General features: G+C 41.0%; 1 protein-coding gene across 1 annotated transcript in view; it reads right to left on the reverse strand.

Annotated features, from left to right (window-relative positions):
- The window catches only part of gpc5a (glypican 5a), a 118503-nt gene that overhangs the window by 74780 nt on the left and 20754 nt on the right, over positions 1 to 22969 (reverse strand). Inside the window, exons 3-6 of the mRNA XM_042421657.1 lie at positions 17169 to 17629; positions 16834 to 17067; positions 15908 to 16041; positions 15615 to 15740 (exon numbers count right to left, since the gene is read on the reverse strand). Of these exons, the coding sequence (XP_042277591.1) occupies positions 15615 to 15740; positions 15908 to 16041; positions 16834 to 17067; positions 17169 to 17629 (955 nt within the window). The remainder of the gene's footprint in view (positions 1 to 15614; positions 15741 to 15907; positions 16042 to 16833; positions 17068 to 17168; positions 17630 to 22969) is intronic.

The following is a 22969-nucleotide window of genomic DNA, read 5'->3' on the forward strand; positions in this document are numbered from 1 at the left end:
TTTGAAATTTATCTCAGATGCCGTTAGAATATGTACAACATACAACAACCTCAATTCTTGCATTATTCAGATAAGGAAAGATAAGATTATATAACTTTATTAATCCACCGAGGGGAAACTAGTTTTATCGCCCAGTGACAGAACAAAAGGGTCACAAGTCAAATGATGCTGTTATACTCCATCAGATGGGTCTAAACTGCTCTCTCAAACTCTCTTCTTTCATTTGTTACGCAACTATTTCTGTCACTTTTTATGTGAACAAATGAGTGCAACACTATGAATGCCTTCCAGCAGAGACTGTCTTAAAATGTGCACTGTTATCCGCATATTTAAAAGGTTACTGTGTCTCACCCCTTTCTGTGACGGCTGGCTGTTCACGCCGCCTTCGAGCTTGGCCAACACTTTTACCTTCCGACGTGGCCAGCATACCCTGGCCCATATACTGCCACAACAGTAGTAACATTAACACACGAACCAACCAGTGGAGGCTGGTCCATAGAGGCAGAGGAGGTTGATCCCCCTCTATTTTTTGAGAGGCAAAAGGAAGATCAAAATATAAAAAAGAATATTTGGTTGCAATAAACCATTACCAAATCTCAGTATTTATGAAGTATTTTTTCTCTCTTCTTTGGAAAAAATCCATTGCTGAAATTCTGTTTAAAATGCTTCAACAGCAACACCTGCAGGGCGGGAGGAGAAAGAGCAGTGTGTGAAGTGGTGGGGGGGTGCAATTGGTGGAGGTGGAGTGGGGGACAGAGGAGGACGGGTGCCTGCTGTCCTCCGCAGGGCGGGATCTCTTACATTGGACTTAATGTATTTCATTTTTTTTCATGCTAATCTGTCATTGGCCATGACACGTAAAATGACGCTCCAAGGGAGGCTGTCCTCCCTTACCAATCGACAACCAGAATGCAATATTGACATCAAGTTGGTCTAATGATAGTTTCCAGAATTCATCTTCAATTCTTTCCACTGTAAAGCAGAGTAGCAGCAGTGGATAGCTCCTTGCGTTAGCCAACGCAACAGTTAGCTTGTTGTAACAGCCTGAAGGACTCTTTATACATCCATGGAAGGACTGTTAAGGACTGTTGTTAAGCTAGTGGGAGAAATTATCTGGACTGGGCAGCGCAGCAGCAGCAGGACGCTGCCGGGGAGGCTGGAGAGAGAAGCAACCGGAGAAACAACCAGGAGAGTTAGCTTGTTTGTCATTGTTGCTAATGATATCAGACTGGTTAACCAGCAGCCACAAAGTTCTGTTAACTAACGAACAAGATGACCAACAGCTACAAATGGACGTTATGACATGAATACTTCATCTCCATGAAAGGAAGAAGACGTCAGATAACGTGAGTCAGATACAGCTTCTCTCTCTCTGTCTCTTTGGTCGCTAATTTCATCTCTGATGGTTAAATGTCTCTGTATGGCTTTTTTGTGTTTTTTTATCTCCTTAACAAGAATGCAGCAGAGATCATATAATATGTTGGGGGTAACGTTAGTTTGCTTGTTGAAGTTATTTTGAAGAGCAACGATCAAACCAGCATCTAACGGTCCCATGTGACATTTGAGTTATGTTTACCTGCTGTTTAATGTGCTGCAGCTGAGCAGCTAATTAGCATCTAGCTGCTAACTGACGTTAGAGGTGAATGTTTGTTATCATCAAGTTTTGATGATGTGGACAGAGGCTGTTTCATTCACTGTTTAAAAGAGGAAGGTTTCATGCCTCATATTGCAATAACTGAGCATTGAATATTTTATATATTATTTTATTTTTATTTAAGTTATATTATTTTTAATTAATTTAAACATTGGACATCTCAAATGTTGTTTTCATTTAAGACCATGGGCAAAAGTTCCTTGCTGTTTCTGGATGTCAGTGTGTTATAGAATAAATGGAAAACAAAGTTTTATTTGTCTCCCCTTTTTTTTCGCTGATCCTAATAATGATCTGATCAGTGACGCAAATTCGTGATATGATCCGAACCGTGAGTTTTGTGTTCATGTTAACACCCCTAGTGTTAACATGTCAGCTTTGTAGACTATATTTTGTATGTGGTGCATATAAATAAGAGTGTGTCAGTCATGTATTTGATACATGCATTAATACTTTCTGATGTGAACCCACACTTTTAGATCTGTGAATGTTTTTAGTGTTCAATCTTTCTAGTATTCAGCACTGATCTGAACCTGTATCATATTATAAGCTTTGTGCTACTTTATATATTTCTGTATACTAAGAAAATACATAGGAAACACGTGTAAATCATGTGATATGTTGTCTGTTTTTGATGAGAACATAAGTTTGTTGTCACAATAGAACAGTACTATAAATTTGAATTTCACTTTGTTGGTAAAATGACACATTGGAACCACTCCATGGCTAAAATGAGCACTTCTTTGTTTAGAGACATTATGTATATGCTAAATGTCTTTAAAGAAGCAGCCTTTTCACTACTCAGGGGTTTTTGTTTTTGAAAGCAAATTGTTTTATTGGCATATAAAATTGCCCCCCACCCCTCCGATTTCATCAGGCGGGACAATGATATAGTTTGATGCAGTTTGTTGTAAGATTCCATGTTGGTTTTCCTCCTGTCCTCCCCAATTTTTTGAGTCACCAGCCGCCACTGGAACCAACACATATTTCAAGAGAACATTAGTGTTGCTAAAAGACTGAAAACAGGAACAATAAAAACAGGAAATACATTTACAATGAAACCCTAAAAGTTAACGAAATTTAAAAAGTAAAAACAAATGAAATGAAATTTTAAAAATTATGTGAAAAACAACCCATATCTCAGAAGCACAAAAGACCTTCTGAATCATTCTGTGGGGCATCTTGCACATCACTCAACACATTAAAAAAAAGCTTAAAACAGAGAAAAGGGAGAAACCTCAGGAAGACGCTGATAAACAATTCAAGCAGCATAGATTAGATTTAGACATCACCAATGTGTTGTAATGAGATTTCAAATTATTTTTATAACACACAAAAAAAAAGAACGTTGCCCCGCGCAATACTGTAAAACGTCAGAGTGACGAATGGAGCATACAACATATTTGGATTTGCTCATGTTTGACTGAAGCAGGTTTCCAGGCTATGCAGTGAGCAGCAGCGCTAATCTTCACAACCTCTTAACACTTCTTCAGCTTGTGTCAACAGCACTGTGAGTCAGTTAGCCATTCATATGCTGCTACAGATGGTCCCATCCCTCTTCTTCAGCTCTGCCGCTGACATGATTCATGGGGCTCTGTGTCTTGATTTAGGGTCTCTTTCATATTTCTTCTATCCCACAGCAGAGAAGCATTTCTCTAAGATACCCTGAGGCATTGACCCTGGTCTGCCTGGCCTGCCTGAGAGAAAAAAAAAGCTCCGCTGGGCAAACCTGGACTCAACATACACACACACACACACGCATACACGCATGTACTGTACATAGTATGCACATATAAGCTAATGCCAGCTTGTATGGGCAAACGCAAACAAGTCAAAGTCTCTGTGTCTTTCTCGTGTAAACAAAATGTGCTATATAGTCAACAACAAAATTAAAAGTCAGGATTAACTGAATAACCAAAGTTGCATTAATAAGCACTCATTTCTTGCTGTGGCCAAGGTCTCGGCCATCTCATTAGCAAACAAGAAATTTTTTTTTTGCTCCTGCTATTACTCTGCAGTTATTTCCTCTCCCAATGTCCTTGGAATAAGCACATCACTAAAAATTAAACCAGCAGCAGTCATCGGTGATTGTTTCCCTGCTCAATTTCAGTTTATTGAATTTGTATAATAATAACCTTGCATGTTTCCCTTCTATCTAGAGTGAAAATTTTCCTCCAATTTAGTCTCTATAGGCCTCAGATTGCCCTGTCAGAAAGGACTATAACGAAAGACTGTGTGCACCACTTCCTTATCGCTACCAGTAAATTACCTCAAGATCAGATACAGGCTGCCAACTCACAGAAACTCCACTCACCACAGACACAAGGAAGAGAGAAGACAGAAGAGAAAGAGAGAGAGAGAGAGAGAGAGAGAGAGAGAGAGAGAGAGGAAGAAAAACAAGTGTCAAGACATGACAAGAGGAGGAGAGTATCCCCGTGGAGACCGATAGTTTCAGTTGATCTCAAAGGTCATCTGATGTTATCTAAAGATCATCTTCAGTCACCAATGCACGCCTTTTACACTCTACTCAACAGCTGGAGTCAAGCACCTGTCAATCAAAACTTTCATAACCTGTAGCTACATCACAGTGGCTGTAGCTTTCTCTTCCCTTCAGTGTAATCAATCTGAGCGTTCTCACTGACGTATTAGCACGAGCACTAAATAAAAAGACTGAAACCAGCCATACATATGAAATAAAATGTAGTGATGTCCAAATACACAGAATGTTCTGACAAGAAAATTAAATAAACAAATCAACTGATCTATAATTTATCGCTTCTCAGAATAAAACAGGACAATGACCACTGACAAGCCAAAACAAAAGGCGATCAGTAATTTTGTTTAAAATCAATAGTTTTGTCTATTTTAAACACATTTTAAAATCTGTGTAGAGTATAACTACAAACCGTAAATGACAAACAGAACAGGATCTGACATGCTCATGTGACACTCTGGAACAAATCTGAGCAGGTAGCTGTGTAGCAGCGAAGGCAGAACTCAGCATCGGTTAAGGCAGACTGAATAAGAGCCCAATGTTCATATAGATCACCTATTAGGAGAAATAGGCCGTGGACATATATAATTGATGGGTGTATGGAACACGTGACAATGAACTGGCTTCCGTGTCTGCCTGAACTACCACGAGGCTCCATTTAATTAGTTGAGTGAGCAATAAGTAAATTTGCCAGAAAATTAACAATTCAGATAATCTTGTAGAATCAAGATTAATCAATAAATAATTTTTCAAGCAAAAATGCCTCTTTCCTTCCAGCTTCTAAACAAAATTGCTGCTTTTTGTTTTTTATATCATTATAAACTAAATAGCTTTAGGTTTTGGACTGTTGGTTGGACAAAACAAACAATGTGAAGATGTCACATTGGTCTCTTGCATCTTATAAAGGGCATTTTTCAAAAATATTTGACATTTTACAGACTAAATAATGTATAGATTGAGGAAATAATCAGCAGATGAATTGATAATGAAAATGATCATTAGTTGCAGCCCTGTTTCCCACCTAGCTTCACTCTGGTCTATACATTTGAAACACTGGTCTTCTTACTTGAAAGGGACTCGTATTTCTTTAAATATCTCACATCATAAATTATTGAAATGTTAGGTCTGCTGTTACTGCAACAATCTAATTCCCTCGAGGATATGAATCAAAATACATAAATGATTCAAAAGTTTTTTACATATTGTAGATAATGTAATTACAGTGTATAAATCTGTAGACTAATTTCTAGCAGACAACTATTTTCCACCTTTTATATCTTAATATATATATATATATACATTTATATCTTCTTGAGGTCTTTCACTACCATGACATTCAGCCACAGCCTGCTCTCCTTTACTTAAACCACAGGGAAACAGAAAAATAAAATAATACTCAACATGTAAATAAAACCAGCAGGTGAACCAACACATAATTTACTGTATCAACATTAGCATATGTTTGGCTGCTGACAGGCTATATGACAGGCTGTAAGTTAAGATGTGTGTGATGATTTTTTTGCAGATGATCACTGATATGTGAGTCGCCTCGTCCCGGTTGTTGAGGTGATATAAAATAAGTGGCCTCAGAGACTAGTCAATTTAGTCGCTTGCGGTGTGAAGGTATGATTAAACTCGAGGCGAGTCATCAGGATGCAGGCAGCGGTCTTTCACACGCGCCGAGGGACACTACTACTTGTGGTACGGACGTGCCTCGACTCCTCTCTGCAGCATTGTGGGGAGCAGCAGCTCCACCGTGGTGGAACCGAGCAGATGGTGAACGTATGCGGCGCTCATGCATGTCATCATCACCTTCATTAGCTGAAGGTGACATATGACATCATCTGGCCCACGTGCATTACGGGGGACAGAAAGAGTTGTTTGCCTCTTTTGCTTCTTTTGTTGCAGCGTGGCTCAAGGTTGTTGATGGGAGGTTTTGTGAGTAATCACAATTCCCCCTCTCACACACACACACACACACCTTTCACCAGCTACTCCTCCTCCTCAAGCCTACCCCGTTCCCAACCACCTCCCAGCATTAAGGTAAATAAGGGCTTCCAGCAGAGAGCCAATGAGCACGGGCCACTGAGCAGAGATGCATGTTTGTGTTGCCTTCCTCCCAGGACCCTGCTCGTTTATCTTGGCTGTCAGGTAAAGGGCAGACTCAGAGAAGGTGAAACTTTTTTTTTTTTAATAAGGCCGGTTTGGTTTCCATAGAAACTGCAGGACAACATTACAGGGACAATGATAAGAGAGCAAAGTCTGGTCTCAGGGCATCCCGCAGTGTGCCACATTGTTGCTGGAGACATGTGTGTTTGCGTCAGTGAAAATGAAAGAGCTATTTAGATTAATTCTCAGGAAGCCTCCAGACTCAGGCCTTTTACTGTGGGAGGTGAGATTAATGAGAGCATATTCACACCTCACTTTCAGCTTAGGTCAGGAGTTAAAAGGTAGGTTTCCACTTATAAAGAGGTGCTGAGTCTTCTGTGGGTACAAACTCCCTGATAAAGACAAACTAGACCTCCAATGTCTGTCAGGATTTTTTGATAAGGAAATGATACTGCCTTGTAATATTTAAAGAAAATATGAAAGTGCAGATTGCAGATTTGCTGGCTATAACATTTGTTGTGAAGCAATAAATAATAAAACACTGAGCAGCATAAAGGTTGCCTTCTAAAACTGTCAATACTCCAAATTCGAACTACCTACACATTCAGAATATTCTCCAGGCTAAAAGTGCATAAAGAAGAAACAAATTGCACAGGTAATGAATACTTAATGACTACTACATTTTTCACTTTGTGGCGGTAAATGGGAAGCATGTTTAGTTAACAAATGAGTGGAAAATCAAAAGAACAGAAGGTACCTCACACATTGTTAAAAGCCTGCAGCTGTGAGATAAACCAAGACAATGATACAAAGATATGAGAGTCTTTGTTTCCAACCACACTCCTGTGAAAGAGAAATTAAGTCTCTTCTGGAGCAGAACTCAACATGGCTATGGTCCATGTGCAGTCATAAAGTCGATATGAAATAAGGCGCCCTTGGTGAGACGGTGCACAGCTCAAACTCATGCAAACATGCTTAGAGCTACAGCAGAAAAACGCTGAATTCAACATTGAGCTTTCATTCTGTATTCATCCCAACCTTATGGTTGTTTCAATTAACAGAGAAAAATACTTAAGGGAATGCACTCTCCTCTCTCCATACACAAAGCAAAACAAGAAAATAAATATCAGGAGCTTTATTGTAGATGCCCATTACTGAAATTGCTCTATTAGTCTGTTGTTCACTGGTCTGTAGTGCTGCACTATTCCTGCTAAGCACTGTGAGAAACCGTTTTTGTGATCAAAACAATATTGCTGCGTCCTTGTGATTAAATCACATGGCAGGACTTTTCTGTCAGCATCTCCGAGTCTTTAACAGCCTTTTATGACAAAGCAAATAGATCCTGCTCACATAGTGGTCTTTCTCACCAAAGACTCCACCTCTGCTCCTGCTTTTATGTGCATTAACTTCACATTTTTTCAAACTCTTTGTTCCTCGGTTTCAGCGGCCTCTGATTTATATCTGAGGTAAAGAGGAAGAGTGCTCCGCAGGGACCGGGTGTGTGTCTCCTCGACGGTAGATGGAGGCTGATATCACACAAGGGTGAGGGTGTGCTCTGACAGCTCATCAGTGGACAATAAGGCCTTGGCTGTTAATGTCCTGCTACCTGGCGCACTGCAGGGTCACAATCTGCTCCAGATGCTGGAGGCACATTTCCAGCTCTTGGTGGGGAGAATCTGTGCTCGAGAAGCAAAAGGGAGTGGACTCACTGAAAAATGAATGGGATGAGACAGACACACACATGTATGCATGCACTACCTCCAGCCAGCCGGCTCAGAAATTTACTGTCTCACAGTGGTCTCGCTGGCTGAGGCCAACAGTACTGCAGCAACAACGGGGATAATATCTGAGCACAAATAACTGAAATCTCTCTTTTCCAGAGAGCTAGATTGAAAATTCATCTGTTCAGAGCAATCATGCATAATTTGAGAATGGGGGGACTAAAGTAGACAGACACTCACACACACATCCATGTGCGCATACAAGAGGGACTTATGAACTCAATTTAGTCAGCCAGACAGAGTTCTTGATTCTGTCACTTGGGATAATCGTCAGGATGTGGTACTCTGACCGAGCCCTGCGTCTAAACCCAGGCAGGATATAAGGTCATGTTGGAGTGGAACTCTATCCATGCAGCACCCAGACCTCAAGTGCTCCAGTGGTTTTGTGGTTATCTGCAGTAGCCAGCTGTCGCAATACAGAGGAGCTCTTCAAGAACGTCCCCTCTCCTCTTCCTCTGCCTCTCATCTTTCTCCCCTCTCAATCAAAACCATCCAAATCTGCACACCCACCTCCGCCGTCCTCTTGTCTAATTTTAGCATGCATACCTTTATGAATGTTTCAAGTGGATTGTTTGTTTGTTGCTTTTAGTTAATTTGTTTTTAGTGTTTGTCTCCATTAAGACGTAGAATGAGTCGACATAAAAACTACAAATTTTTGTTTATAGTCCAGGACAAGACAGTAAATTACTCTTTTGGTTCTCAGGCAGGAATAGAGAGGAAAAAAACTACAGCTATATTCAACTTTATGAACAGTTAGTAGTCTTTGAGGTACTGGGGACTCTATACCACATTTATTTTAAGTTGTTTTTTTCATGGGATGGAGGGAAACAACTCCTAACTTTCTCGCATGCGAGTGACTAAGAGGACAGCTATGCATAATATATTTGACAGTGCATGTTTAAAAGGTTATTCCTTTCCGTTCAAAATTAGGTCAGTTCACCGCAAACGAATGCAAGAGGAGGCGGTGAGACTTGATGTTCTGCAGTGAATCAGTTTATCATTTAAATTCCACTCTCTGTCTGTCACTGTCAGGGACAACACGGATAAGAAACACCACTCTGTGGCATACATCATCAAAACTGATGCAAAGAGGCAGAGGAGTGATCAGCATTCTGGCGTGTTTCTGATGTGAGTGTAACCTAAAGTGCAGGGCTCCACCTGCTGGTCAAATAAAGCTACAACAGCACTAAATCAGGCCTGAAGCACAAGCATTTAGATTTACAACTGCAATGAGCACAGTCATTACTGAATGCCATGCGAAGGCTTGGCCAGCAGGTTTATTAATGGCTGAAGAGTAGGCATTGATATGTGGACTGTTACAAAGATAACCAGCTGTGATATTTTGTTTATTTGAGGTCTGCACTTTATGTACATCTAGTTTGACATATATTCTGAAATATACATACTATATTTCAGTGGTTCCCAACATGGAGGTCAGGACCCCTGCAGGGGGATGCAAGGTAGGAGGTCAGGGGTCATGAGATGACTAACAGCAAAGAAAAGAAAAATATATTTCAGCAACATGAATATGTAACTTTCAGACTTTGCTTAAATCTTTGCTTCTTCCTTCTTAATTACTGAATAATTTCACCTCCTCACACCTCTAAAAACAACTCAACTGAATCATTTCTGAAAGAGAAAATTACTCTTTAGCTAACTGTCCCCAACTTTGAGACACATGCAACCATTGTGACATTGCTTCATTTAAAGTGGTCACAAGCTGAAAAGGTCAGGAAGCAGTGCGATATCTTAATATTCAACACATGCTGTCTCCTGATAGCAGCACTGTGTGGATTTTGTGGCATGGCTCAGACAACCCTCAAATGAGGAAGTATGCTCCCAGAGCAGGCTGGGGTAACCTAAGCTCTTGATGCTTCTTCAGTGGATTCCTATTAGCAGAGCTTAAAAGCTGTCATTTCAGTTAAGCCAAGGCAAATCACCTGAGCTTCACGTCTAGTGGGGGGATGGAAGAGAAAATGAGACAAATGATGAAAGGCAAATGAAGAAATAGATGTATGAGGAATGAAATACAATAGAATATAATACAATATGAGGGAATAATAGACCTACATTTACAGAATCAATCCTTTCCTCTGCTAACCATCCACACATTGTGAAGAGGCCTGCACTACGACACTAGGGCTCTTATTACCATGTGATTAACCTCTTCAGGATTATGCGGGCAGCAAAGACACGGGAAAGGTCAAAGGTCAACGCTCAGACAGCCACTCCAGCATGAGGGCTGGCCTATTAAAACGAAAGACCAGGCACAAATCTGCCCACATGTCTTCAAGCATCTTTTAGCTACATACTGTAGCATTCATCCCTCCGTGTTTAATTCCAACAGCATGCAAGGTCAGTTGCCTTATTATCGTAAAAATAAAAAAACTGTTGTACTCAATTAGAAAAAGGCACTTTGAAAATATAAACACACCGCCAAACACCTGGTGTGTGTTGGCAGCCGTGAGACAGACTGCAGGTGGGGATGAATTAAAGCAGAGTCTCCACCAGAGGAGGTAATCATGAATTAAACATCAGACTATCGTGCTTGTTGGGGCTGTAGCTTTTTAGCAAGGCTATAACTCCTGGTTGTTGTGTCCCATTGGCAGAGAAAATGGGAAAAGAACAGGGGAAAAATGACCTTTTTTTAATAATAAAATACATTCCAAAATGGATTTGCTACCTTGCACATGCTCACATATAAGTTTGAAGACCAGGTGTCAAACCGAATTTTAATGTGTGGCACCTGAGGATCCCTATAAACTCTTCCCATGACTGATGCAATTTTGTCAGTCAGTTACTCCAACAGAGAGAAAAAAAAATGGTTGGTGGAACTAGTGCTGGATTCATTCTTTTTGCCACTATAACTGCTATGCGAGTGTATGTGTGTGTGCTCATAGAAAGGAGGCGGCTCATGGCAGATTGCCATTCCTTCAGTGTGTGAGTGTGTGTGTGTGTGTGTGTGTATCCATGACGGATGGAGAAAGCATGTGGGAATGTCTTAACCTTTCTGCCCAGAGGGGAACAGCCTCTCCAACCAAATAGGAGCACCAATTTGAGGGATGTTAAAACTATTTTACGGTTTATTCTTCCGTCTGTCCAGCGTCATCAATCAACATTAACGTTTTAATTTTTCTTTCAGTGTGATGAAGATGAAGGCATAGCAATCACCACACCCCTTAAACCTGCACACCAGGGTTGGGTTGGGTATTGTTGTATTGTTAAAATATTTTGATAGTATTACCAATACAATACCTGAGTTTCAGCACAGATACCAAAACAATACTTTTTGATACCTTCCTTCAAGAAGTATAAATATTTTCTTAGACAAAACCCTTTTTTCATTTAACAAAAGAAGCAAAAGTGGGGCACCCTGGTGGCCCATGGTTTTCAGATGCCAACCATGAACCACAACGCCCGTTTGGAGACAGACTGGGACCATTCGTTGCATGTTCCCCATCTCTCTCGCTCTCCTCGTTTCCTGTTATCTCACTATTGTCGTCTATCAGCACAGTACATACATACAAAATGTATTAAGTTTTTAAAGGGGACATATCATTCACATGTTCAGGTCTATATTTATATTATGGGGCTCCACTGGAATATCTCTGTGATTTATGGTTAAAAAAAACCTCTTATTTATTAATACTGGCTTTTTATGCAGCCCCTTAGTTTAGCCTCTGTCTGAAACAGGCTGTTTTAGCTCCTGTCTCTTTAAGGCTCCCTTTCCGATGAGCCCACTCCGTTCTGACTGGCCAGCCTCTTGAAGCTGCTCCTTGGCAGACTTCTGCCAGCTCTGGAGGCTACATAGATAAACAGTATTAGTCGGAATTTTACGTCTTTTTCTCGTTCTTTACAAAATATAAACTCAAATACATTCGTACATGTTGTGCCTGAATCCAATCCAAAATATGTGAATGGACAACACAAAAACCCATGGCAACCTTAGCAACAACCTTAGCAAAAACCTTAGCAACAAAGGCTTTGCAACAGACGGCTGTTTGTGGGAATGCAATCTGATGTTATCATGAGGAGGAAGCAGGGGTACCTTTGAAAATAGAGTGTTCAGAACAGGCTGAAGCCTCGGATTTTGACTTAAAGGGAGCATTTTTTTTACATACGTTCACCTCAAGTTTTGGAAGTCTGACTATGTTTTAACATAGACATCTGACATTATAACAGTATATGAATGGTAGAAAATAACAAAAAGCATGACATGTCCCCTTTAAATGACTAAATATCTGATTAAAGAATAAGTAAACAAAGGCACAGATCTGACAAGGAATTTGATACAAACTGTTGGTACCAAAAAATCTGATATTGTTTGCTCTGCAGGTATTTTAAATTGAATCTTTTTTTTCCCAGTTATTTAGCATCTTTTCACATTCTTACTGTGGGCAAATTAACACCTCCTCGGCTTGCACTTTTCTGCAATTCAATACAGAAACTCATTGCTGGATTTTTACAGATAAAATCCACTGTCACAACAGATGACAAAACTGTCAATATGCCAAAAAATTATTATCGGAATATTCCATGTCCAGTCTCTTTTTCTCTTTCTCTCAATGTGGAAGTGAGAAACCAGGAGATGGAGAGAGAGACAAACAGAGAGGAAGAATGTGTTTACCAAATCTCCCCTGAAGCGAGACCCCATCATCTACATTCATAGACACTGAGATGAAAGCTGCTTGTGTTCTTCCTCTATGATCTTATCTGATTGTTCTTTATCTTTTTGTTTACCAGGGACCCAGATGAGGACGTGCATTAAATCTCCCTTAAATCTCAGGCTCATGTGTCATGTTTTTGTGCTCTTCCTTTTTTATTAAATAAGACAAAGCTCTTGTGCAACTCACTACTTCTTTAAGACCGTAAAACAATCTGCAGCAGAACATACAAAGAGCTGTTATAAAAGGCATGTGTACAGTTTCACGCACACACACACACACACACACACACACACACACACACACACACACACACACACACACGCACACACACGCACACACACACGCAGAGGAAGTGAACCAATCGTTTAAGGTCTCTGAGGCCTCAATAAGCTTCTGTAAATCAGCCACCATCCGGCAGTGAGTTTTATTCCCCTCTCTCTCAGTGGATGTTGGGTTATGACCTGTAGGCAGGAGGTTATTTATTGCTTTTGTCTCAGCTTGTGTTGACTCCCAGCCACTCATCTATGGTTCTAGGCTAATAGAAAGCAACACTGGGTTGTAGATCTGCAGGAAGCCTGCAAAGCTGCAGGGACTTGGCTCGATGTTCTCCTCAGAGCCTTGTCTCCCCAGATTCCTAATGTCTCTCAATTCCTCAGCTCTCGTCTTCTACTTCTTTGGTAATGAGCGAATCAAAATGAAAACCTCTGTGTGAACCTGAGGTAAATGAGCCCCTGTTAATAAAAGTTAGTGTGAATAAGGAAAGGAAGGAGAAAAGAGGAAGGAGGGTAAAAGATTCCACAGACCATAAACATCTCCCAGAGGCTGCTGGCTGAGATGATAGACAGGCTGTAGCCTGCTGGCCTGCCTTTTTATCCAGCACATAAGAAATATCTCTATTCTTAGAGATGGCTGCTGCCTTTGTAATGGAAACTTGAGGTGTTATGTTGGAAAATAACAAAGATGAAAAGAGTAAATTGTCAATGCCAGAATGAAACTTAACCTTGATACTCTGTCTCCATAGTAATGCCGTTTTTGATGAGCAACACCAGACGACACATTCTTTAGAAGACTGAATCTCTCCGGTTGCTGAGATTGCTATGAAATCCTTTCTTCCCCTTTTCGCCTCCTTCCTTCTTACCTTCACACAGCAGCTGTGAAACAATCTCAACAACGCTGTCATCCTTTACAATGGACCGTCTAACCAGAACTGGCAACTCCAACATCACCGTAGTTTGAAATACGGGCCCACCTGCCATTCCAACAGTGCTGACAGCAGCTGACAGTTAAGAGGAACAACCACAGACTGAGAATATATGAGGCGGTCCTTGAGTGATGACAGCATGGGTAAGATAGAGAGCTGTGATGTAATGGAGACAAGGCCGTTGACTGATACTATGAAAGAGGCCAGTTTGTCTGCTCCAGTTCACAACCATTCATATCCGAGATCTATGTCTGGGAGCACTAACAGCTAATAGATGAATTCTACATCGGTGTCAGCTTGTTTGTGGGGGCAGTATATAAGTGAAGGGGGTGTGCATGTGTGTGTATGTGTGTGTATTAGACCGGGGTCAAACGGTGTGAAAACACTCTAGTCATGCCAGGATCATACAGCAGGATGTGTCAGGAGCTGAAAACCTTTGACTTCCTGCAAACTGAAAATAAAGTGAAATTGTCCCAGCATGTGTGCACGTTTAGGTAATATTACCTCTGCTAAGGTCATGCTCTCACCACTGTTGGATAGTTTATTATCTGTCTGTCTGCCCGCAGAAGATGAGGTTTCCATGAAATTTGCTGTCCAGTTAGGTCTTGAGCTGAAGAACCACGGTTTAGATTTCAATTAAAGCCAGAAATTGGATCTCTGCCCCACCAATCATTTATTTAACAATAACTAATAAACTAAGAAATTCAGACGTGATTCCACATCCTAATACTCTGTTGGCAGAGTCGAGAAATTTTTTTTAAAAAGCACCAAATTAAAGCAAAAGCTCTTCTTGGAAGACACGTGTGTGCTGCAGTATTTTCAAGTAATTTCATGAACTACACATCCAAAACGAAGGCAAGATCATCTCAGAGGCTGCAACTAACAATTATTTTCATTAACAATTAATCTGTCAATAATAATTAATCTGTCAATCTCCTTGATCAATTAATTAGTTGTTTGGTCCACAAAATGTCAGAAGTTAGTTGGCAACTAACCAATTAATCAACTAATTGTTGCAGCTCTAACCACCTCTACTCACCTGTGATTATATTAAAATGCATGTTATTGAGGTTTGTGTGTGATGTTTGAAATCAGTTTATAAAAAGTTGCATCACCTCAGTACTACTCAACATTGCTTTGTTAACCCTACATTTAACATTTAAATTCTCATTAACATTTAAACATTTAAATTAAATTCATAGAGAGGTATGGTAATATGTCACTGTGTTTTCACACAGATATGAAACACTGACATAACATCAATGAATGAAAAACCTGAACTATGTGAAAAGTGCCCTGAGATAACTTCTGTTACGATTTGGTGCAATATAAATAAAACTGAATTGAATTGAACTGAATAAATCAGTGGAAAATCAGATCTATTCATACAGGGCTCGAGGGGTCACTGAATGTTTTGAGGCATATGAAAATGATGTGACTCTATGCTATGACCTTTGCAGTCATCTGGTTCTCAACCGATGGGAGATTTTGGGGTGACATCACTCTCCACCAACATCATTAAAAAACAAAATATCTTCTGGAGGAAAAGTGTTCATGCCTCCAGTGGAGTTCAAAGAATGTATTTCAAAGGGCTTTGAAGCTGTTCTACAGGCTCGTAATGGCCCTACACCTTATTAAGACATGTCGGTCTTTATGTTGTTTTTGTTCTATTTGTCAGTCATCTTTATTATTAACTTCTTTATAAGCAAACCTTTTTACGATGTCGGTTCCGTTCCAGCAGGAGTGCCCATCACCAGAGGCCAGCTCGCTCACACACAGCTGATCCGCCAGGCCGCCGTAGTATGTACGGTAGAAACGCAGACTGTTCAGAAAGTCCCTGTATAATCACCCACATGCAGACACACGCCTTATTAACTTGTTTAACAAAGTGTTTTACATATTAATTGCAGATTTAATTAACTAAAAATTAGACAGAAAACCACAGAAAAATGAGCTTCCCTTCCTTCTTTTTATGCACACATCTGGCATCTGTCACCCACTTACCTTCTCTTGAGAGCGAGCGACTCCCCTGACACTCTGACAGGAGCTTTAAAAGGGATGAATTCTCTGTTGCTGCTGTGCTGGTTGCTGTCTGACTGTGCAGGCCTCCTGCTCGGTGGGCCACACAGTTTGTGCACCTAATACCCGATCAACACAAAGAGACTCAAATTTTAGTCTAAACATGGAATTAGGAAACAAGCATTTTTAAGACTTTGCAAATCTTGTTAAACTGTACTGGTGCATGATAAATACGCTTTATTTTAGATGCCTGGGTGACAGGTGTTTATACATAGTACATTAGCGCAGCCAAGCCTATTATCTCCAATTGCTGAATGCTGCATGTGCAGTTTACCAAGCAGCAGTGACACTAGACAACCACTAGATGGAGCTGTGGTGTCTTTATCAGTACAGCAAAGACAGTGAAGCTCAGGAACACACTGTTGCCATCCATTTCATAATACAGAACATCAATATAGACAGAAATTACATATGAAGATAAAAACTTCATGTATTACTTGGGTTTTATGGATAAAGACTGGTTTAGGTAGATGAATCAAAGCCTGGGAAGTAGCCTGAATCCTCCTCTGTATGGCAGTTTCACTACTAAGCTCCTGACCACCTCAGAGCTGCCCGCATGGATGTATTTCAAGAGAGTTTTGTCCTGCTCTGGCTTGACTAACCCGTTGTTGTGTGTGGTATGTGCCAATTTCGAGCAATTTATTCTTGGTCTACACACTACGTACCTTTCTGACATGAAGCCTGCAGCAGTTTAAATTCAGACTAAAAATCGCTTCAGGACTGAATGGAATGCTTTATCCTTTATCTATTCTCCAGTTTATCAGAATCATATTCACTGGTTTTCGCCTCACTCTGAGCCCAAGTGAAGTTATAACAATATAACGGCACCGACTACACCAAGAGGATCTGACCTGTGCTGAGAGGCGGGGTCCGTTCTTCTGAGCGTGTCCGACAGCATCATGAAGCAGCGTGTGAACTCCTAGAAGTACTTGCTCCAAATCCTGAGGTCCGTGCATCCGAGCTGACAGGCCCTCCAGCGAGCGAACAAACTCCCTCCAGTGGTTGTCAATCTCAGCCATGCTCGCCAAACAGCCCCGCATCACGTTGAGGCAATAGCCCATGCAGGGCTTGGACTGGGTTAAGCCCTGTGAAGCATATTACTTTCAGTAATCAGTGATCGGTGATGCTAGTAAAGGCTTGCATTAATTCAGATCAATAAGCTGACTTCAGAGACATGCATCCATACCTGGCAGTGAGGACAGTAGTGCATCTTGAGCAGGGCCCGTCGGCATTCACGGCTCAGCTGTAAGTGGTCTGTGGTATTGATGACCTCGATGCCGAGGTGCAAAGCCTGAAGCAGAAGTTTCCCAGAGACCCCAGAGCGAGCTATCTGATCAGCCAGGAGGCCAGGTGTCCCACCAAACGGTCTCACGTCACGGCTTGATGTCCTCACACACTCGGCGTAGCCTGGAGATATGTCGCTGAGGCCTGGGTTGATGAGGTGATTGTACACCAGCGGGAAGAGGGCGTCAAAGAATCGCTGCACCAGTTCATCAACGTTGAGCTCAGATCCCAGCAGGAAGAGACTGATGTCGGTGAAGAGTTCCCGCACGGAGCCCATGGCCTGATCAGCCATGTTGCCGTACGAGTCTTGGAGCACAGCGTTGGTGTAATTCTCCGCCTGCCTCATCAGAACCTCAAAGGTCTCTGTGGGATGGACAGCAGGAGGGAGAGATAGTCAATCAAAGCAACAAAGAAAACAGAGAAGATTACAGAGAGACAGAAACTCATTTTAACACATTCTCTTCTTCATCTTGCTTCAAAGTTAAGTTGTCCTTGCTGCCAGATTGAAGAGAAGAGAAGAGAAGAGAAGAGAAGAGAAGAGAAGAGAAGAGAAGAGAAGAGAAGAGACTAGACTTCAGGGGTCCCAGCAGGAACTGCGGTTCCCTGTGTTGTTCCCTAAAGGGAGTCGAGTATGTAGTAAGGGAGCAATTTGTTCTCTAATCAAAAGTTGAACTGACAAAGAACAGTGGAAAAGAAAGAGGCTACAACACATCTTTGTGGAAACTGCTGTGATATAATATGAACAGAGCTATACACAGCGCTTTAATAAACTAACCATTTCTATCAACACAGCGTGAGAGAACGGGGGAAGAGGAGCGGAGAGGAGAGAAGAGCAGAGGAGAGGAGAGAAGAGGAGAGACTTGAGTCATGGGAGTTCTTCGAGTGAGAACAAGAGCAAGAGAGAAAACAGAAGAGAGGGAGGAGGAGACAGAGTAAAAGAGGAGAGGCAAAGGTTAAGAGACAGAAATGAGGAAGAAGGAAGGTTAAAAGAGGCAGGGGAGATAGAGGAAAGGAACTCTACAAATTAATTCCTTAGAGAATACGCAATTATAATAATGTCCTTGCCATTTGCATACAACACACATGTGCTGGTTGCCATTATTCAAGCATGCTTACATAACAGCCTCTTTACAAAGCTCACTTTCAACCTTAAAACATCCATACAAAATCAAATCATCAGCACTTTTTTTTTTCTTTTTATCACCTTGAAAGTCCAGATATTTTTCCAAAGCAGTGTCTGACACAAATGTTTAAATACTCCTGAAAATACTGAATAACAGGATTCTGGCTCACAGACTGCCGCATCAGCACCAAGTGGGAAGAAGGAGACCTTGTGCTCTTTTGTCTGTCACAGGAGTGTATCATACAAGATTCAGACACCAGAGTGGTAACAATTTTCTCATCTAACTCTCGGCAGGAAAGCAAATAATAAAATGTCAAACTATTTCTTTCGTGTGGATAATCACATCTTGCCATCTTCCAGATAATGAGGTCACCGATCCATTGTATCGGTGCAGATCATTACTCCTAGATGTACAGATATGTAAGCATTCATCAGATTGGTCAGTTATGTTAAATATTCAAATTAATGATCATGGCATTGAGATGCATAGAAATGTTCATTTTAAAATAACCTGTAATATGTTCAATTAATGATTTTGTTTTAATACATTTTGCTTAATAATTTTACACAACAGATCAATCACTCAATACATTATTAGACATTACGGTATGATTGGCCTGGAACATGATAAGACAAGCTGTGCATGTCTAGACACAGACATGCAGAAATAACCTCTGCACAATAGGAAATGTTTCACCAGTGCAACAAGCTCGCCTTTATCCCTTTGACTCTCTTTTTTCCGCCTTTTTTTTTTTGTTTCAGCTAATACCTGAGCCATGGCCATTCTCTCATGTGCTTGTCATGAGTTGTGAGGCAATAGTCAGGGTGAAGGCCTGGAGCTGCCTAGGGGGCTGTGAGGCTGAGGGGGGAGCAACCAGTGCGATGAGGGCTTAGACGGTCGAGTGCTGTACAATATGCACCGACGTGGAAAGATTGACCGAAAGCCCCCTGGAGAGGGGGGACTGCGAGGGGGAACGGAGAGGGGTCTGGCATGCCTACAGGCACACTGTCTCAAGCAGGCAACATTAAACACAGAGGTACCAGGAACAGAATTTGATCACAGGTCCTCTGTGGTGACGCACGGATATAAGGGGTCTAACAAGATGTAAAAGACTCAAAGAAAGAAAGCTGCACCTCCTGCAGAGCAAGCACTCGGGTCAGAGCACCACATGAAAAACAGACAGAGAGTGTGTAAAGAATGGCTAAGACAAGAGTGGCAGCTGTGATAGTGTGATCGATGCTGTGTGTTTGCGTGCGCGTGTGTGTGCGTGAATGAAATAGAGAGATAGGATACAGACAAGAAAACAGGCAGAGGAACAGAGAAAGAAAGAAATATGTGCTCATGGAGTACAGTTAGATATTATTACAGCCCTCCGTTGGATAAAGCAGAGCAGGCAGAGTTATGAAGGATCCCACAGGGATTACAGCACGTGCTTCAGGGGGAGTTTACCACATTAAATTGTGGAGCTAATGAATCCCACCTGTCAAACCACATAAAGAATATCTGTGCAGTAAACAAATTTGTCTCTATTTTATCTCCGTGTCTCACCTCAGAAATACATCTTGTCATCAAGGCTTTATTTCCCCCTCATAGGTACATAAAGGGAAACTTTAAAAGGCATGGCTAATAACCTGATCAGTAATTCTGCTGTCTAAACAAGTCTGCAGTATTAGAGGAACACCCACACAGAAGTTGCTAGCTGTGTCCTAGCAGGCAGTGTTAATGGCGTTATTTTTCACCAAAGAGGAAGTGTGAAGCATCGTCTCTCACTTGGAGGCCTACACTAGCGGCCAGGCTTCTGGGTAAGCCTGAGGACAGAAATAATACAGTGAGAAGAAAAAGAGAACATGAAAAGGGGGCTCATGTAGAAGAGTTGGGAGGAGGAGGTGGAGAAAAGTGTAAATTTCTTGAATTTTCCCTTCTGAAACCGAAGGAGTCAAACCAACCAGACCCTCTACTCACACTTTGAAACAGAACACATATGTTCATTAAAGCTGCTGTAATCATTATTTTCATATCAACGATGGGTCATATAATCATGTGTAATATGAAGGAGGTCACTTATAGTGACAAAGCCACATAATCATCGCCCAATTCTGCAGTTTCCTTAAGCTCTACAGAGCTTTTTAACATCCTACAGCTCGTTGTTTTGGTTTTACAACCTGTAACTTTAGTGTTCTGGTTCACTCTCATTGCTCTCATCAACCACATTTCCAGCTGCAATAGGCAGCTGTTTTCAGCATAAAAAAAAAAAAAAGCGCAGATAAACCCATTGTACACTACCTGCCCAGCACCAATCAGCAGATAAATAAAATACCATAACTTGTATAAGGTGATAATATGTAAATATATATGTTTGTGGCTTGTTTCTATCCCCCCCAATGGCCAAACAGTCATTTAATTCAGGTTTTAGGCTAAATAAGTTTAGAGAAACCCTGATTAGGTCAAATAATCACCTTAACTGACACTAAATTTTGAAATCAGGACTGAGAGGATCTCTGTGTAATGAGGGTACCACAACAGTTTGTCTGCTTCGCCTATGTGTGTTCTGAGTGTCAATGACCCAGCTGATAAGAGGAGAGCAGACATGTTTGCATTACAGGCAGCAGGAGGAACACTGAGAAGAGGCTGAGCCAGCATGATAGAAAAAACTCTCATACTGTGGAGCGGCTTCTATTGCTGAAGGTCTGGTCTGCTTAGCTGGACACATGGTGGGTATCATGTTTAAAAGATTTTATATGTAAGAATCACAAATTGCTTCTCATTAGCGACACCGGTGGCCATTTAGTGAGCTGCAGTCAGCATCCTGTTGCTCGTGCTTGCAGCTGCACAAGACTGTAACAGGTGATGTATTTTTCCTCACTTAGACTTCTCATAGTAACATAAAGGATCTCTAATGTTGTGTTGTATGGTGCTTTAGCAAAGCATCTCTCACTCCAAGTCAGTCAGCCCCCCTCCCAGCAAGCCTAGTGGACCACAGAGCTGGAGAGCTAATATCTGCAGGGTGCTTCTAGTTGGATAAGTTAGCAACATTTTTGTTGTGGTGGGTGCCGGTCATTTGCTGATGTTAGCAGGAGTGAGGCAAGGCACTCGGGAGAGTGCAAAAATGTCACACCCTTTGAATTTTTGCAGAAAAACCAGCCAGAGTCCTTCACATAGTCCACAAGCGGTTATACAAAACCAAGAAAGTCAGGAAGGTCTCATTCTTTTAAGTTGCGTTACAACTATGTTAATACTAAAAAAGATGTCTTCATATGATACACTTTCTCCGAAATCTGATGCCTGAACTGACATGTAAACTGCAAACAGTCCCTAAAGTGTGAGAAAAACTTTATATTTGTTTGTATTTTTCACAAACAAAACAAGATTGTGTATGTTGTTTTGAAATGAGGATGCATGCAGTTTTCAGTTCACACTTTCATATTTCATTTAAATGGCATCAATTTCTGATTATTTTTTAAATAAATTATGGGAAAAGTGTATCTTTCAATCCATCTTGTGCACCATTTAAAGTCAACATAAGAAGCTATTACAACATGCCACCCATCAACCTGCGGGTACTTCTCCCTCGCCTGCTGGCATACTAAATAAATTCTGATATATGAACAATTAATGCTTGAAAGCTTGTGTGTCACTGGCTATCATTCAGATATATTAGCTATTATATACATATCACACAGCCCCTTCAGTCATATCCAACCATAGTTGAGCTTTTCTCCATGTCTAAAAGGCTTTTATATTTGATCCCATTTTCTTCCTTTCTCCCATAATTGCTGCACTTCTCATTTCCTTTAATGTAGGATGATCTGGTTAAGTGTGACAGTGATGAGTTACACATAAGGTCAGGGCTTCTGGCGGTTGGCACTAAAAAGGGGGAAATCATTTTTATTACCCTCCTTTATGCTACATACTATTGCTCTCTGCTTCTTCTGTCTCTGAATGGTTTCAAAGGTGATATTTTGACAAAGTGTACAGATCAAACATCACATGCAGATGTGAAAGTAGCCAATTATTAACCATGGAAACTATGCTTTCTCCACCAGAGGGAGACATTTTTCATTTTAATATGCACATACAGAAAATTGGATCAGTGTGATTTTGCAGCAGAGGAAAACAGCACTGTCTGCTGTAAACATGTGTTGCATGCCTCCTCAAACTACTGCCAACCATCTCCAGAATCAGCCACAGGCAGCAGATCCTTTTTTCTATGTTGTACACTTGGTAAATGTACAGTCAAAGAATATTAAAAACATTACTAAAGCAGTGGTAAACTCGCAAACATTCTCATTTCCATCCCCCGTTTAGGCTAAAATGTTACAGAAGATGTTTTTAATTGAAGAATGTGCATCCAGATTTTTCCTCAAGGTCACTCTGACTTGCTCTGGGAGTCAATGAAACCTTCTACAAACTGAAAAATGTAATGTTTTCATTGTGCTTTAGCTACTGTCAATGAGACAATTTTACCTTTTCTTGACCATCACATACTGCATATTGAGCATATAAGTTCATCTTTAATTATCATTAAAACAAGGTCATCAAATGTAGTTAATGAATCTTTCTACAACTCCAAAAGCTAAAA

The sequence above is a fragment of the Thunnus maccoyii genome, chromosome 1, assembly GCF_910596095.1.
Source record: "Thunnus maccoyii chromosome 1, fThuMac1.1, whole genome shotgun sequence".
Lineage (NCBI taxonomy): Eukaryota > Metazoa > Chordata > Actinopteri > Scombriformes > Scombridae > Thunnus > Thunnus maccoyii.